Raw genomic sequence first — 17,866 nt, 5'->3', positions numbered from 1 at the left:
GATCGATTGCGCAATACCTCGTCCCCAGGAAAACAAACCAGAGGAGTGCAATGCAGTGAACTGAAAGTGTAGTGTGTGGATCTCATAATCATAGGCTTGCCGACTTTTGGGTGAGTATTGATTGTTTTAAAAGCCGGTTTTAAAACATTCTGTAGTGTAGAATGATGTATTTAGAAGTTGCAGCATGAACCTCATCTGTTTGCTAGGCTAATGCTTTATTTAAACCATTTTCCTGCTCGCTTCATGACCATGAAACATTCACTTTCCTTATCTTAGGTCAAAACTTTTAAAGTTCCTCCTCCACAGTTTGTGCAACTCACTTTGTGACATTTTGCGCAACTCTTTCAGGAGCGCACTAATTTCACGACATTATTATCATTTTGCGTGCGTATGTTGGAACTTGCGCAAACCCAACGGCTCAAATGTTGTTTACTTTGCGCATACTTGTGTGCACGTTTATTTTTCTCTTCCGGCACCCTGCCCTGTGAAACTTGCGTGTATTGTAGTGGGGATAGCCAGTTTCTGTAAAAGTTAACCGAGCCTTGGCTTGTGTTGTGGTTTATTTCTTGAATCTAAAATATATTTGATCCTTGCGGCTAAACAATCATCGATGCTGGTGTAAAATTTGATGTGAAATGCTTTTCTAAAAATTAAATAATTTTGTTTTCTTTAATAATTTGACACTAATTCTACCTCCATGATTAAATGTAATATGTTTATACCACATTTTTACCACATTATCACGGCACCACAGACTTTGACTAGTTTCCTATGGATGGTTGACATGTAACTGCACTGTTTGGTATTGAGTAATTCTTAAGCTTTAGCCTTTTTAGGCCTTTATAAATATCACAAACAGTGCACTCTACCGCGCTAGTCTTGGATAACTTTCCGTATGGCGCCACCACTTTTTCACTAATTTTTACAAAAAGGGATATGTCAATCAGGTAAATTAGATACTATATTATTTTATTTCGAATGAAAAAGTGGTGGCGCCATACGGAAACTTTTCCCTAGTCTTGGCAACACAAGTGGGGATATCCTAGGTCCTATAAAGCCCTCTGGGTAGGCTCGTCCTGAACTCCAAGAGTCCTAAAAATGCTATGGTATTGGTAGTTATTATTACAAAGCTTTATATGAAGATGTATGTGTTGGGCGCGATCGGTCAATCTGCGCGATCAACCGATCGCGCTGCGCTATCGACCGATCGCGCTGCGCTATTGAAATATATATTGGTCGATCGGTCGATCGCGCAACATTCGGCAACGAACATGCGCGATCAACCGATCGTGCGGGAATGGCTCGGCGCGATCGGCCGATTGTGCAGGAATGATTTTGTGCGTTCGGCCGATTGTGCAGGAATGGTTATGAGTGATCGGCCGATTGTGCAGGAATGTTTTTGCGCGATCGACCGATTGTGCAGGAACTATTTGGCGCGAATCGGCTGATGTTCAGGGGCCGAATTCACAAAGATGTAACATGATTGTAGCTGAAAATCAATCGTAGTGTGACGTCACTATATAAATCACTAGGGTGATACTGAAAATTTGATGTGCTGTGAATTTTATTGCTTTGAGAAATTGCCTCAAGGAATAGTTTACCTGCACGATCTACGATCGGTCGAATGCGCAAACCTATTCCTGCACGATCGGTAGATCACGCAAAACTTTTCCTGCATGATCGGTTGATCGCGCAAAACTTTTCCTGCACTATCGGTCGATCGCGCAAACCCATTCCTGCACGATCGGTTGATCGCGCAAGGCCTTTCCTGCGCGATCCGCTGATAACGGGAAAAAATACTCGTAGCGCAATCGGTCAATCGCGCAAAGATGTCATTGCCCGATCGACCGATTGTTGCGCGATCGACCGATTGTTGCGCGATCGACCGATTGCTGCGCGACCGATTGATCTTAATTTGATTGTTTAATAGGGCAGCGCGATCGGTTGATCGCGCAGATTAACCGATCGCGCCCAACATATACGCCTAGCCCCATTTGATTTGGGGTCAACCACTTTATATCCTCGGCCCAATCACCAAATATATTGTTGTGCCCACTGCCCAATGAAGCACCCGATCCGCACCGTGCAGAGTAAATTAGTCTGGTACCAACCCAGTTTATAGTCAGATTGATGAAGTTTTTGAGGGGGCCCTACAAAACTTGGTTTTGAGAAAGTTGTCAACAAGGATTTTTTGTAAAGTTCACTCTTGAAAATCATTTGATTTTCCCCGACAGTGCGATGGTTCCAAGTAAATTGTAGAATGCTCAAGAGTCATCAGGCAGAAAAATATGATTGTTTCCGGCGCTGGGGACAAAGATGTACAAAGTTGATTGGCCCCAAATGGGGCTAGTACCTAGGCCTAAATTGTACTTTCCTAAAACAAGGGTAATGTACGTCTAGAGGTCTACTATTTCTATGATAGTTTAGTTTCAACATAGTATGAACATTTACAGGGGCACAACCAAGGTAATGGGGCATTTAGGGCATTGAGGCAATTGCTTTGTGTGTCTTTGTGAAATATTACTATACACTTCAACCTAAACATGTTCAAATAATGTTTACTTTCTGAAAATTTCTTTTCAAGCAGATAATTTGGCTGATCACTAAAGAGTTGAGGTGTTTACTGAGCTTCGGAAAAAATGTGCAGCTTACCAGTCATTTCAGCTGGTCCCAACCCATCATTTTGCCTATTCCTATTGCTCGTATGCCTCCTCTCAATAAAAAACACCACCTCGGAAACATATGTCACCAAGAAAACAATCCGTCTGGACACAGGTTCTGCGACTGAAAACTTCAGCGAAAATGAAAAATTTAAAGACATGTTCGAGTTGACAGAAGATAATTTTGAGGAGATGGTTTTAGATACGGAGGATCCCTGGATTGTGTTGTTCACCGGAGGAATGCTGCAGAAAGAATGGAAAACATTAGCCGTGTCGCTCAGGGGTGTCGTGTGGTTTGGTATTCTGAATCGTCTAGAACAAGAGGACCTTTTAGAAGAAATTGTAAGTCCAGTTAAATGTTCAACCTTTTGGCCATATAAGATGAATCCCTATTCCCTACTCACTGTGAATGAATACATGTCTCTTCATGATATATCTTTTAATTGTCACTATGTCCAGTGTTGTTGTTATCTCAACAGGACTTCAATGTTCGGAAGAATCCGCCTGCAAGAGTTTATCCATATGGCGGCACAAAGCAGAAGGGTAAATGGGTAGATGTTCAGTCACCCAAGGAGGCTGAACGAATCGCTGTTAATAGTTTACCAGATATCAGCGAGACGATTGACCTCAAGGAGATGAACCAGTTTATCTATGACTCGTATCTGATGTTACCACCATGTTTGCCTGCAGTCTTCGTCATTGGTAAGCTTGCCACCCCCCTGAGTTGTTGTACTGTAGGCTGCTTCTACTTCTAATTTTACTAATCGGCAAAGTCCCATGATGGGATATCACGCCAAGATTACGCATGCATTTGACCGATGAAGCAACAAGGGTAGATTAAGAGTGGTTTTGAACTGGAGAGGGGGGCACTGTTGTAAATGTTGGTGCCGGGTAAAAAGGATATTATATTTCAGTGGATGGTAACTGGTTGTTGATTTACCGGGGGGAACAAGAGTCAGAAAGTTGAGTGGATTTATGTATGGTAGTTGGTTGTGAGAGATCAGATACACCATTGTAAGACTGGCATTTCTCCTACGGGTTTCTAGTGATACTCGAGGAGGTCTTAAGAGACAAATGCATCCATTTCCTTGGTTTTTTTTTTTTAATTGCTAACTCTTTTATGCACCAACCGGTGGCTAGCGAATGTTTGAAAAGAATGAAATCATATTATATTTTGCTTGTGACTCCAACAATCCATTCAGTTTGTTCTTTTACAGTTTGTTATGTGTATGTTAGGACACTTTATGTTATGGAAATTGCCAACATTGTCTGCATGCTTTAAAATAAAAATTTTGAAGGGGTTGTTTTTCCATAAACTAGTTTTCTAAATGTTTTAATATTGGTTTTCTCGTCAAATGAGCAGCCAATTTAATTTTCATGAGTTTGAATTAAAGCTGTCTTGCCTCTCCAGTAGTTACTGCGTTTCAAATTCAGAATTCGGCTATTCATTTTCGTTTTGAGTCGAGGCAAATTCCTTTACAGCACTCTGTTCAATTTAGCGCGTCGTCATTCTTTTTCATGACACACACGCCTCAAGAAGCGTCTGCGAACTTAAATGCTGCTTTGATGAGTTGTTAAATTAAATGGTTATTTTGTTAAACCGAATGACGCAACATTACATTTTACTAATCATAAAACGTAATTGAATTACCCTTGTCGCGCAAAACAGAACAGCTTGGTGGTTAAATTGGTTGCTCATTTTCTGAAATTGACCGAGAAAACCTATATTGTCTTTCCATCTCCCAGAGAATGAAATGCCTGCCAGATTCAAGTCCATAGCGCTACACTACAATCGCTATTTTCACTTTGGTGTGGTCAGAAATCCAACTTCTGTTGACCTGGAGAACTTGAGTTATGACCTTGCTATCCCAGGACTCCTTGCTCTGGTGTCTGAGGATTATGAGGACGATGGTGACACTGAGGAGGCTTGGAGAGAGGGCGACTACAAGTTTCAGAGCATTGGTATGGATGATGAGAGGGGGGTCTAATTTAACCTGGCTTGTTCGTTTATTAGATGGAAGTGGCTTTATATATGCTTTATCCAGATCAAATTACTAACTATTAAATTGTTGCGGTACCCAAGGGAATATAATAATATAAATAATAATATTTAAAATTTATATTGCGCCCCCTACATACAAAATGATCAAAGGCGCAGAAAAAAAGCACAGAGTATACAGTGCTCAAACACATCAGTGTATGGGTGTACAACCAAAAATTAATATTCTTTATCCCGATGCAAATTTAATCAGAGCAACCCAGATGAAGTAAAACATGCTGCATCAAATTTTAAGAGTTTAACACTATTTTGTTTTGACCAACTTTTTACACCATTTAGGCTTCAGCGCGGAAAGACAAGGTGAACTAAACTACCCCAACCTGGTGAGGTTCCTATACAGCATCAATATCCAGTTTCGACACACTCTACCTGGAAACAACATGGCTGATGACAAGGACGTATTGACAATGGATGATGTCATGGAGGTCGAAGGTCAGCGATTTAACGTCAGGTACATGGAAGAGTTGCGCAACATTAAAGGGTCTGAGATTGTCAGCAGGAAGGATGTGAAACAACACGCTGAAAAGAGTGAGCTTTAAAGAAGGCCGGTTTAATAATGTGGACATCTAAAATCCGGTTCAAACTTTTTGTAAATGCAAATGCGAAGCGTATTTTGGTGATGCAACAGTTGGTGTGGCTCCATTTCCCTTTGAGAGAGACGCAGTGAAATTCACTTTCGCTCGAAGCATTCAGCAGAACATGAACCACGCTTTACATGATAATAGACCATCAGTATTTTCCAAATTTGGGGTTCTTCTCAGGTTTCAGGTATGTTGGATGTTGGAAACACCTTGTAACACGACTTCAAAAGTTGATAACGGAGCCCAAGACAAGGTTTGGAACTACCCAACTTACTTTATATCTAAAATGCCCTCCAGCAAAATCTTCATTAAAGCCATTGGACCCTTTCGGTAAACAATGTTGTCCAAGGCCCACACTTTGTGCCACAACTTCTATATCAAATAACAAACCTGTGAAAATTTAGGCTTAATCGGTCATCAGAGTTGGGAGAAAACAATGGAACACCCCACCCTTGTTTCCGCGCATTTCGCCGTGTCATGACATGTGTTTAAAATAAATCTGTAATTCTCGTTAACGAGAATTTATGTTGTTTTTGCTGTTTTCTCAAAAAGTAAAGCATTTCATGGACTAATATTTCAAGAGAAGTCTTTCACCATTGCCTTCTGTAAACCCTGTAAGTTATTTGTAAATCTGTGAACTTTTTTTTTTTTCTGAACCGAAAGGGTCCAATGGCTTTTAAGATTAGTTTTACAGTTTACATAGTTCCAAACCAATCTTGCAGAACATGATGTATGCACACATAGAAACCGAAAATTAGTCTGAATAATTTTTTGCCATTTTGTCAGAGTGCACAATGTATATTAAATTTACTACAAGTACATTTAAGAATTATTTTTCAGAAAACCCATTTGTATTGAGTTCTTTTTGTGTGTAATTGCCATAAAGCAGTAGTATGCATTTTATTCCAGAGCTTGGCATTTGATGTCCTTTGTTCATATTTTGTTTTAATATTATTATAATTTATAATTCAAGGCTTACCTTTAACAAGTTAAAGTCAATATTTTGTTTAGTTTGATACCGTCCAGTCTTTCAAAAAAGTGTTTCGAGTATTTTTGAAATATTTTCTTCATTTTTAAACATAAATAATACTTGCCTTGCAAAGAAACATTGAGTTGTGCAGAAGTAGATAATTAAACAGAAGTTAAATGTTACTAAATAAATGCAAATACAGTTCTGTTTTTAAGTTTTCATTTTGGATTTTGTTTTTTAGGTTGGTTAATTTTCAGTTGAAATAGTTGTGCCCAAACAATGTATGTACACTTGGAAAATGTATGCACTTTCATTACAGTTTGTTGCTTTAAAGCCATTATACACTTTCGGTAAACAGTATTGTCCAAGTCCCACACTTCGTGTATCACAACTTATATATAAAATAACAATCCTGTGGAAATTTAGGCTCAATCGGACATCGGAGTCGGGAGAAAATAACGGGAAAACCCACTCCTGTTTTCGCGCGTTTCGCCGTGTCATGACATGTGTTTATAACAAATCCGTAATTCTCGTTAACGCTAATTTATATTGTTTTACCGTTTTCTCAAAAAGTAAAGCATTTCATGGACTAATATTTCAAGAGAAGTATTTCACCATTACCTTCTATAAACCCTGTAAATTATTTGTAAATCTGTGAACATTTTTTTTTTTTTCTGTACCGAAAGGGTCCAATGGCTTTAATGGGTTTTTTTTGGTTAAAGTAACATTACAGAACAGTTGCTGGCAGTGTGGTACGTTGGTATGTAAATATGTGAACATGGACAAGTTTTTTTCTTACAAATTCTATAAGGATTGTTAACCATAATGACTTTTGTGCCAACCAGATTTTGTCCAAGTAGAATAGAAGTTTTCGTACTCAGATTTGAGATGTGTTTCATTAAAAATATAAATATCACTAAATGCAATCTGGACCTGTTAATTTTTATCAATGTTCTATGTACACAGATACAACCGGGTTTGTCAACTGTGATGTACTTGTTGAAGTTTAGTTTCTTCAACAATTGTAAAAAATAGTGGGTTCCTATAGACAATGTGACCTGTGACATCACATGTTTACAAACGAGCCAAAGAGCCTGTACTTCCTGCAGGCACGATTTGTACACAGCCTAATGGAAGAAATCATAAAATCCTATATTTTGTGAAGATTCTAATTCTTATCAATTTTGATATGAAAGGGACACATCTAAAAACTTGTCCAGTTTTTACTTTTATAATTCTTGGATTGATGTGGAAATTATGACACAAATTGTAAACTTTCTCATAGGACCTGTGCAGTATTGTGCCTGCCAGAAAACTCAAAGAATGTACAAGGTTACACTTATTGTAAACAAAGTTCACATGGTCTATTTAGGGCACATATCTGTCACCCAGTGATGCTCAAGGCGCTAAGAGTGAAAGACCAAAGGGGAGATTCAATAATGAGAGATGGCAGATATAGAACACGATAGTATGTTAAAACCTTGCCAAAGCAACAAGAATTATTAAGAAATAATCAAACCAATAACACAGTCTTTTCACAAATTCCATTTAAAAATGCTTTAATTGGTAAATGATGTTATCACTATACATTTAATAATTACAAGATTGCATCAGGAATTTGAAACAAATTTAAATGACTTTAGTTTCCCTGAAATAAACAATTCCTTAAAAATTGTTGCTATAAATTTCAAGTTATTTTTTAAAGTAAACACGTCCACATGTTTCTGCAGAATGAAAAAAAACATGGACTATTTATTCCATACAAACTACAACACAATCTTTTCCTTAAAATTATATGTACATGTATTATTAAAATTATTCCACAAGCTGGCAAAGTTCTTGGAAAAGATACCATTATTATTTCCACAACAGTACAAAGTCAAACGAATTTAAAACATTAAAACATTTTAAATTGTGCTAACCTTTAAGAAAGATTTACTTAACACACTCTTTTTTGTTTGGGTGCTCCATCGAGTTAACATGGACAAATGCTAGCACACATATTTCAGCGCAGAAGCACTCTATTCAAAATGTTGAGACTCGAACTACATGCACTATGTATATCTCCTCAACCCCAGCTCTTCTCAAAACAAACGCTTCTCCCGGTAGCGATTTTACTCACAAATAGTCGTTACCTATCAACCGACTTGGTTCTTACTTCTAGTGTCCTACACCATGCAGCACTTCAAATTTTACATAATTTCAACTTCTGTTCATGCAAAGATCCAGAATTTTCAAGGAACAAAAGAAAACAGTTCAAGTAAAACCAAAGGTTTACAATCTTGTGTGTAGCAAAATTTTACAATTTCTGTGAATGTTGACATGTTTAAATAATTTAATTTATTCATTTGTTAATACTGGTTGTGAGGCCAAGGATTCTCAGAAAGGCAAATCATTATCATTAATCATTGTACTAGCGAAGAACCCAAATGGAAAGAAGACAAAGAAGGAAGTCTATACTTAGATACTGGAAAAAAAAACCCAGAGAATGATTCACAGGAGAACCCACGAAGTCAGGTAGGGACTGAAAACCCATTTTGAACCAGGCTCCCCGAGGTGGAAGGCAAAGATAGATGGCACTTGCTTGACCCAACTGCCCCTAAATTATATGTAAAAAAACTGCAACTGCATGATCACCCAAAATACATTGACAAGCTACCAAAACATGGTTGTCTGAAACATTGTTTTACAACTTGATGTTGAAATGTCTATCAATTTCAAACAACATCATATCAAGACATAAAACCCATTCAGACATCAAGATTTCTGATAGCCACGGCAATGTTATCTTAAGTTACCATCAAATTGCACAGTAGAAGAGTGATACACACAGATTTAAGACTTTAAATGAAAAAAACAACTTGACTTTCAAGAAAAACATCAAATACAAAATACATGAAATGAAACTTGAATGAGCTCTAATCCTGTTTGCTATCGTACATCCATCTCCAGTAAGCGACCTTCATTCTATCCCACAAAGCACCAGGAGAGTCTAGTGCCGGTCGGACATCAAGGAGGGCAAACTTGTAATCTTTCTCAACTGTTCCACTGTCATAGTAATCAATGATGTATCGGACCTTTCTGCCACATCTGTCAACTGTCCAGTCGTGGCGATCAAATGGACGTTCATAGCTATAACAAAATCAAAAATTATAATAAAATGGATGGCAGGTCATAATATCAATCATGAACATGTCACACTAAAACAGCCTTGTCTTGTTACCTGTTTGCACAATGATGATGACAATTGTAACTTCCACTTTCAGAATTGAAACAGATTATTTATTCCGTTTCACGTAATGTTGAAATATTTTTAAATTGTTTTGAATCTTACCCAAGCCACATCCTGAACTTTGCTCGAGGTGAAACATCAGTGTACTTGCCACCAAAGCTCAAAAGCTTTGGGTCTCCGCATTCTCTGTTAAATAAAATTAAATATGATGAACTGGTGATTACTCCAAACAATTGCTAGCATAATAAAGTACGTGGTAACGAGCAACAGAGAGCTCTTGATAGTAGAAAACATTGTGAGAAATGGCTCCCTCCGAAGAAACAAAGTTTTTGAGATAATAATAAAATAATAATAATAAAACATTCAGGCCTGGAGCCTTTTACTCTTCACCCGAAAGCACACAAAGTTGTGCATGAAAGTTGTTTTGGTGTTATTTATCAGGAAGAAAATTGCTTATACAAAATAAGATATATTTTGAAAATGGTTTGAAAATAACACTGTTGGCATGTTTTGGCTTGTTTCTTCATACTGATATCTCCATCGAAGGACTCGTTTAGCTTGATCACATTTATTTATAAATTGCTTACTTGGCATGCATAGCCTCCCATTTCAGGACTTCTTGCCATGCCTGTTCATTGTTAGCATTATGTATCTTGATGATGTCGTGCATGTCTTTCTGAGAGATGTCGTCAGGCTTCCATCTCCAGCCCTTCCTAAGCATAGCATTCCAGAACATCTGCTCAGAAGGGTAAACCCACTTCTCGTTCTCTTTGCCCCCCTTGGGGATGCTGGAGACTTGACGATCTATCGGGAGGGAGAAAGGCTGATCGGGAGCGGGTCTCTGATTTGGTGGTGGCATCTGAGGATTGAATAGGTTGAAACTTAACTAATTAAATAACACAGACGTCGATACAATTATTAATGGGTTAAAGTACGGTATAAAAACTAAACTTTTGGCAAAACAATACAGGCTCCATTGCCCCTCGTGTTGGCCTTGGTGCCCTTCGAAATGTTCCTATTCACTTTAAGATTTTCCATTGGGAGTGCCTTTTGCAAAATGAAAATGGCCTTGCCCTTTCATTATGAAAAAGAAGAATGAAATTCCAGGCCTGCAAGATTATCAAAGCAAAAATTAGTGTAAACAGTTGTAGAATCCAGTTGGCCATTCATATTAGAGTGGCAAGGGGGCACTTCTTCAAGTAAAATTAAAATTTGTATTTGAACCTTGCAAAGGGCACCATAGTAAAAAACACAGGGCAACACTGCAATAGACCAATCCAAAAGGAACACATTGCCTTGGATCGGACGAGTTGGTCTATAAAAAGCATTTGTAACCCTTTTTTATAAAATGCATTAATGGTTGGAAAGATGTTTTAAAAGTAGAATACAATAATCCACACGTTTGCCTCGAACTTGCATGGTTTTCCTTATACTGTGCGAACTAACACGGTCGGCCATTATTGGAGTCAAAATTTAACTCCAATAAATGGCCGACAGTGTTAGTCGAGGAGGTAAAAGGAAAACCGTGCAATTTCGAGGCATGTTTGTGTGGATCAATGTATTCTACTTTTACAACATCTTTCTACCCATATGCATTTTATCAAAAACGGTTACAAACGCTTTTCAAAGACCAACTCGACCGATCCAAGGCAACCTGTTCCTTTAAGCTCCGCCCCTTTGCGTATTGACCAATCACAACGCAACAAAGGTCCGACAAATAAGGTCCGCCATGCGTGCGCATATGCTTGGCACGCGCGACAGAGTTGTGCAGAAAAGCATTGGAGAGGCTCATGTGTTCTTGCTCACACATGCGTCGTGGGCGGAGCCTACTGCATCGGTCTGTTGCTGGGGGTGCCGTGGATTATTTCAAGGCCTGCTGACCGGCGACCATGCCCATCGTCTGAGGTCTTAACTCACTCACCATGTTCTGTGGATCTATATCGTCCGTTCTACTATCAGTTATTAGTGTAGCAGACGTTGCACCAGTCATTGGACATTCGCTGACCGAGTCCCCGCCTCCAGACACTGCTGCTCCTGTTGATGACCCACCCTTATGCATTGGACATCCACTGGGTATTTGACCACTTTGAGCCATCTTCCTAATGTCCAATGAAGAATCACCATCTCCTTTAGATGTGTGCATTGGACATTCTTTTGGTGGTGCTACTGTTCTGTTCACATTGTCAGTATCTAATGTCTCTGTTGATGAGTGTTTGGAGGGTATGATACTCGTCGCTAGTGTGGAAGCTTGGACCTGTGCTGAGCTGGCACCGCCCATATTGTCTGTGAGTTATTGCTGTGAACAGATCAATAATTAAAAACATATTTAAATCTTAGGAGGATTGAGGGATAATTGTTGCAACTGGGCTATGTAGTTTGGTGGAACTGGTTCCAACATTGACACCAATTTGTTCTGTCTTAATAAAAACTAAATAAATATTCTGCTGTCACTAAACCTAGTTCTGTATGTAGGTTTTTCTTTCTTTTTCTTAATTGCATTTAAAGCCTTCCAAAGAGTATACATAACTCTAGTCTAAGAAAAGAGAGCCATCTGAGGCGAGGGTCAACTCCATAGGTTTATCGCGAATAGCAAAATATCAAGAGAGGGCCCCATTGAACCCACACTTCCACACAAAGATATAGGTGATGCGTGCGCGAGTCGTGCAAGACAACACACAACACATCATAGCAAACTGCCCCATCTGCCTTCCCACAACGCATCGAGGTTCTGAATCGTGATAAACCTTATTATGCCCTGCGCCGGACTCACCTGGAGTATACACTGTATTTCTCAAAAAAGTTTCTCAACTTTTAAACTTTATAAAGTATTTAATTTAAGTTACTTTTTAACTATTTAGACTTTTTTTTAGTAAAGTTTATTTTTCTTTACTAAATTCAAATGAACGAGACGCATTCACTGACCCACACAGCACAGTGACTGAGACTGAGAGCTGGGGGGGGGTGATTTGGGTCAACAAACTCGAGAACTCACTGCTCAGAGCAGAGTCAGACATCATCATAATCATATCGTTGTCTGATGAGACTGAGTGACAGTCAGACTCAGACCTCAGACTGAGATCAGCAGAGTCGGAGTGTCAGACTCAGAGGTGAGTGTTCGAGTTTGCTGACCCGAACAACTTTTTAAAATTCAGTTGTTTACATATTATTATTAATTCTAAACAATGATAACTTACCAACAGCGCTTGCCGTTTTTGAAAAGGGGAAAACTAAGAATAAATGCTGCAAAAAATTGGAAGTGCAAGAAAACGTTACCGCAACCAAACAACTTCTATGCATTCTACACGCGCGTGAGAGTGTATTAGGAAAGTTTGCGTAATACGTTATTTAATCGTTCTTTTATATTTGTAACAGCCTTGCAAATGGTTAAAATATATACAAATGTATAAAATACTACAAATCCATTTTTTTTAAATCAAATAATATTTAAAGCTTATTTCTGATTTTAAGTTTTTTTTCCTATTATTTTAAAAAAATAAAGATTACGAACTTTCATTTTCGACTGTGTTCCTTGGTATAAAATAATGACTAATATTACCCAGCATTCTGTGTACAATAATGGCAGCGCCCATAGTCAATTTACATTCTGCTGATTTGCACGTCCTGTAATACTTTTTGAGAACGATTACATTGAAGGAAATACACAATTAGCAAGCCGTTGGCGTTGTTATTAAGAGTAAGTCGATTTAAGCTATTTCCTTTAACGTTTTATGCAAAATGTTGTGAATAAAGCATTAATTTCACACGATTCCTTGTTTTATTTTATTTAGGCTACCAACAAGAACTTAAAAATTTAAGAAGGGCAAGTCCTGAAGAGTGAAGGCCAAGACACGAGAGGGCGCTTTTTCACAATTTGTCTAAAGTGTTTCTTAAAATCTTATTCCAAAATAATGGTTCTGCTCCTTACTTAAATATCAAATATTGTCTTATAATATTAGTCTTTTCTCGTTATAACCATGGTCCAGGTAGTTAGACTGCAGAGTGCAGAACTTGCAAGTTGCAATCACGACACTGACTGACATTATTAGACTTTTAGTTGTGGATTTGAATCCTTCCAAACTCGCTAATTCTTCATTCTTAGTTTACTGAATTGATTGATTGTTTGTATTTTATATTGATCAAAAACAAAAGTTACTGAAGAATCACATTTTCTTGATTTGTGCAATTCATTAATCATAATCGATCATAGACCTTCCTGCTGCTTAAATAAATAAATGTTTGTAGCACTCGAGAGAGTTTGAGGTGTGGTTTGTTCTGGTATCGTCTCGTTCATGGATATGATAGCGGAGTGAACCTCATAGTTTTAGGAGGAGGCTGTTGCTATACTCCGAGTCCTAGAACATTGTGTAAAACTATGGTTTTTTCCGCTATTGTCTCATTCGTGGAGTTGATAGCGAAATGAACCTGATATACATGTAGTTCTAGGAGTAGGCTGTTGCCAGCTTGGTGTTTATAATATCCCCTACTCTAAACAAACAACAAACATAGTTTTTTGTTATGAGCCAAGAGCAAATAATGAAATTAATGTCACTCGATTTGTTTTGTTTACAACATTTAATTTCATAAACTCATAACTGTGAAGAGAAAGAATTAATCAATCTTATGATAAATGTTCATTGTTTTCTACAGAGTCAACAACTTTTTGTTACTCATCGAACGATATCTGTAAAAATGGCGGATGGTCAGGACGGATCAGAAGACCCAACGGCACCCACAGGGGCAGCGGAAGAATTCCCAGGGGTGGATGATGGAACTTGGCGATACTGGCTGGAGAAGAACATCATCATGTGGGTTGCCAAGGACCCTTATGGATTTTTGTACACTGTGTTCCTCTGCTTAACTCCGCTGTTCATCATCAGCGCCATCTTGTCTTACATCCTCATGAAGGATATTGATAAGAAGGAAAAGGATAAGAAGAGAAAAGCCAAGAGAGATGCCAACATGGCGCGTGCCCGGGGTCGGACGTCAAAGAAGACGGATTGATGATGCCAGGAGGAAAGAATGCAGTGGAGCAAGCAATATAAATTTGATTTAGATATTTTGCTGCATTGTCGGTTCTCTTATGAAAGACCAACTCTCAATGAAATACAGAAAATATGAAAGGATAAATAATGTCATAAATTATTATCTGAAATATTCTTCACAATATATCTATACCAACATTGAGAGTAGGTCCCCATGAATTTCATGTAAAAATAACATTGACTGATTTTAGAGATAGAGAATTATAATATAACAAATTTATCCAATTGAATTGGCCCTCCCCTTGCTTTTATGGGTTTTGATAGGCCTACCTTTTGTTTTGGGCCATGACGTGAATCCCTACTCACAGTGGTGAATGAAGATGTATGTAATATAATTTACCTGTAGAAGTTTCTGCTTCATGAGTCTTCAAGTTTTTGAGGAAAAAAAGTGATACTCACAGAGCAATGTTTTCAGGAGAGACAAGTAAATATGGTATTATTTTAGCATGTACACTGTATTTACCAGTACATACGTTGATGCTTAAATAATTTTCATCACATGAGACGAAAACTATTTTTGTGAAATTATTTTACTCAATTTCTCAAAAACTACAGCACTGCACCTTAGCAAGTAATATACCATCATTATCTTCAAACCGTGTATGAGTTTATTTTAATCTGTGGATTTTGTGTTTTGTGTCATACAAAAAGTACCCAAACCCTCTAAGTGCGATTTTGGGTATAGAGTTCCAACTCTATTGAAATGGAGTAGATAAGCATAAAATGGACATTTCATCATTGTAGTTGAATGTAGACCAATCTTTTTCAAATGTCCTGTCGCAGTGTTTTCTACCATTATTTGGACTTGCCATGTTTTAAATGTTGTTACTCATTACACAGGCTGCTGGCACATTTGACCAAAGCACCAGGGTAACGCTAGAGAAAGAGTGTGCCCTACATGTCTAATTAGTAGCACAAACACTGGCACTGAGCAATGACCTGAACTTGGTATGTTCCTTGCTTGATGGTGTAAATGGTCAAATGTACTTAAATTTGTTTGTCTTGAGGTCTTGCACTTTCTATGTCTTCATTACAATGCTGGATTTGGTTATAAATAAAGTATGTATAAAATACATGACTGGTTACGGTCTACAACACTGTTTTTCATTTTAAAGCTTTTACTTTTTAAAAATTTGGTATCAGTATCAAATGTCCTGAGAACTGTTTAGCCTGTTCTGCGACCATGTAGTTTCTTCTAAGTTTCTTATTTCAATTTTTCCTATGAATCAATATTTATTAAGCATACTTATGTGATTATTCGTAAAATCCCACACAAACTTTAACTTTTATTCAGTGTTTTGATCAAAGTGTGACTATACCCTATTTGCATAATTGTTTTACAGGTTAGCGCTATGTTTTGTTTTTAATAGAGAATTAGGGTCTTTCATAACAATTGGTGTATAATTTTTTTTCAGGTGCTGTATCGTCATTATCAAAGCAGGCCTTTGGCTGTACATAGAATTATGAACTCGCACCTACATGTAGTTACAGCATGCACATGTGCACTCTCTATATATATAAAGGGAAGATTTGAGCATGCAGTAACTGGGTGAGAATCATTTCATAAGTCTAGTTGGTAAGACACTACTCTAGAATTGAAAAGGTCATGGGTTCGAATCCAACCAGAGTAATATGCCTGTGATTTGTTCACAGAGCTCGAGAAAGTTCTGTCAAGCACACAGTGCTAACTGCTAACTGCTAACACAAAAATTAATATGAATAATTCAATGTACAGCCACAAGACTTTTAATCATGGCAATACACCCTTTTAACGAAAGTGCAGTCTTCTTCACATCATTTGCTGTGAGAAAGAATTGTTTGTTACTTGTGCCAAGTTTCTGCAGGGCATAATTTGTAACAAAATTTGTATGCAATTGTATTCTTTCATTCTCAGGACCATTTGTAGTTGGTTTTTATATAAAGTGAAGATACAAAAATTAGTGAGACTCCCTGGTGTTGTGAATGTGATTTATTTTACAGTTTGTTTGCTGTTTAGTAAAATGTATTTTTAAAGCAAACATTGGTATGTGTCAAAGATTAATGTTTGCATGTGTAGCCCAATATGCACATGAAATAATAAACCTTATGAATGTTTAAGAAGTCACTCAAAAATAGTAAAAATCTTATCACTGTTTTCACATCGGATTTCAGACTTCAAAAACTAACTGCTAATTGTTTCATAAAATGCGTTTCTCAAAAATTGTAGCATTTCAGGTAAAAACATTTCCAAAGAAGTTTTCCACCATTTGAACCATCATTGTACTCTGTAAGCACAATGGAGTATTGATTTTGATGGATTTGGCACTAAATAAATTTTAAATGTACATGGTGTGCTGTTTGATGTTTCTTTATTTTGAGAATGGAATGTAAGCAGCATTGTCAGATCCAGTTAGAATAAAAGAACTTTATACGCAGAAAGGCAAAGGATTAAGGTTAGGTAACATCCCCTGCCAAACCCATCCCTTATAATCAAATGTGCTTCATTTATAAAATTATTATTGTAGAGTTATTAACATTATGAAACCAAACTTCCATTTTGTCATTTTGTTTCTCAAGTAGAAACTGTCCTAAGAGAGATTTGTTTTGTTTATTAATATTGCAAATGGCATCATTATTCTGTAGAATTTAATCATTAAACATCATGAATGGAGTTGTGATTGAATTGATTCATTGTTATGTTTCTCTTTTTTGTCTCACGCCCCCCCCCACCCCATTCACTTAAGTAAAAATTATTTTAATGTAGAATTGCACTCTTCAGTTGTGTTAGACATTTCAGATGGTTAGAGTCCCCCACCGACCCCCCTGACAGTGAGCTGAAATTATATCTCCTGAGAAATGTTTCCACAATCATAATAGTTGCCTAATATGAGTGCACGAAGTCCCTCACAATGCATAGAATGTCAGTTGTTGTCAGATTCGCTCAAAGTGGGTGGTTTTTGTTTTTTTAAACATGATTTGTAGCAAAAACTAAAACATATTGTAACAATTACAGTTTTTTGGTACACTTACAAAATGTCCCTTTGTGTGTTGTGTGTGCATCTGGGGGAGTGTGGGGGGGGGGGGGGGGGGGCGGGACGGACATTACAAACCGTAAGATGTTCAATTAAAAAACTTTAATTTCATGTTAGTATTATAAATCTGACCGGTTTTTTTTTATAGACAAAGAGCATTTTTTTGCTCTAGGCCTATATCAAAGTACCCTGTTATCTGAAAAGCCTTTTTGGTTGAAATTTGAAAAGTGGAAATACTCCTCAAAAAATGTATGATAATTTAATCTTTCTAAATCCGAGTGCGTGAATAATAGTTTTCACTTCAATGACAT

At 37.5% G+C, this 17,866-nt stretch overlaps 3 protein-coding genes across 4 annotated transcripts; 2 read left to right on the top strand and 1 right to left on the bottom strand.

Annotated features, from left to right (window-relative positions):
* Positions 1 to 24: 24 nt before the first annotated feature.
* LOC139946069 (uncharacterized) lies at positions 25 to 9,148 on the top strand. Of its 2 annotated transcripts, none has more exons than XM_071943668.1 (5): positions 25 to 110; positions 2,588 to 3,002; positions 3,140 to 3,362; positions 4,407 to 4,622; positions 4,999 to 9,148. In XM_071943668.1, the coding sequence occupies exons 2-5, from the start codon at positions 2,640 to 2,642 to the stop codon at positions 5,256 to 5,258; spliced, it is 1,062 nt and encodes a 353-aa protein (XP_071799769.1). In that variant the 5' UTR covers positions 25 to 110; positions 2,588 to 2,639; the 3' UTR covers positions 5,259 to 9,148. The 2 variants fall into 2 exon arrangements, with proteins under 2 accessions (XP_071799769.1, XP_071799770.1); XM_071943669.1 differs by having other exon boundaries at positions 61 to 110; positions 2,585 to 3,002.
* LOC139946070 (holocytochrome c-type synthase-like) lies at positions 5,626 to 12,827 on the bottom strand. The gene is made up of 5 exons (XM_071943670.1): positions 12,697 to 12,827; positions 11,424 to 11,798; positions 10,090 to 10,361; positions 9,605 to 9,688; positions 5,626 to 9,402 (listed from the first exon to the last, which is right to left on the bottom strand). Exons 2-5 carry the CDS (start codon positions 11,778 to 11,780, stop codon positions 9,189 to 9,191), a joined length of 927 nt encoding a protein of 308 aa, XP_071799771.1. The 5' UTR covers positions 11,781 to 11,798; positions 12,697 to 12,827; the 3' UTR covers positions 5,626 to 9,188.
* A 246-nt stretch (positions 12,828 to 13,073) lies between these two features.
* On the top strand, positions 13,074 to 17,206 carry LOC139946129 (small integral membrane protein 15-like). The gene is made up of 2 exons (XM_071943744.1): positions 13,074 to 13,196; positions 14,150 to 17,206. The coding sequence occupies exon 2, from the start codon at positions 14,192 to 14,194 to the stop codon at positions 14,501 to 14,503; it is 312 nt and encodes a 103-aa protein (XP_071799845.1). The 5' UTR covers positions 13,074 to 13,196; positions 14,150 to 14,191; the 3' UTR covers positions 14,504 to 17,206.
* Positions 17,207 to 17,866: the final 660 nt, after the last annotated feature.

Source organism: Asterias amurensis, chromosome 13 (genome assembly GCF_032118995.1).
Source record: "Asterias amurensis chromosome 13, ASM3211899v1".
In the NCBI taxonomy this organism is placed as follows: Eukaryota; Metazoa; Echinodermata; class Asteroidea; order Forcipulatida; family Asteriidae; genus Asterias; species Asterias amurensis.
The sequence above is the reverse complement of the archived record's forward strand: the minus strand, read 5'-3'. Positions and strand labels throughout refer to the sequence as shown.

Coding starts and splice junctions, on each gene's coding strand:
- LOC139946069 (XM_071943668.1), top strand. CDS start 2,640: ATGTGCAGCTTACCAGTCATTTCAGCTGGTCCCAACCCATCATTTTGC. Junction 3,363..4,406: donor GCCTGCAGTCTTCGTCATTG/GTAAGCTTGCCA, acceptor TCCATCTCCCAG/AGAATGAAATGCCTGCCAGA. Junction 4,623..4,998: donor CTACAAGTTTCAGAGCATTG/GTATGGATGATG, acceptor TACACCATTTAG/GCTTCAGCGCGGAAAGACAA.
- LOC139946070 (XM_071943670.1), bottom strand. CDS start 11,780: ATGGGCGGTGCCAGCTCAGCACAGGTCCAAGCTTCCACACTAGCGACG. Junction 10,362..11,423: donor ATATAGATCCACAGAACATG/GTGAGTGAGTTA, acceptor TTCAATCCTCAG/ATGCCACCACCAAATCAGAG. Junction 9,403..9,604: donor AAGTTCAGGATGTGGCTTGG/GTAAGATTCAAA, acceptor ATTTTGTTATAG/CTATGAACGTCCATTTGATC.
- LOC139946129 (XM_071943744.1), top strand. CDS start 14,192: ATGGCGGATGGTCAGGACGGATCAGAAGACCCAACGGCACCCACAGGG.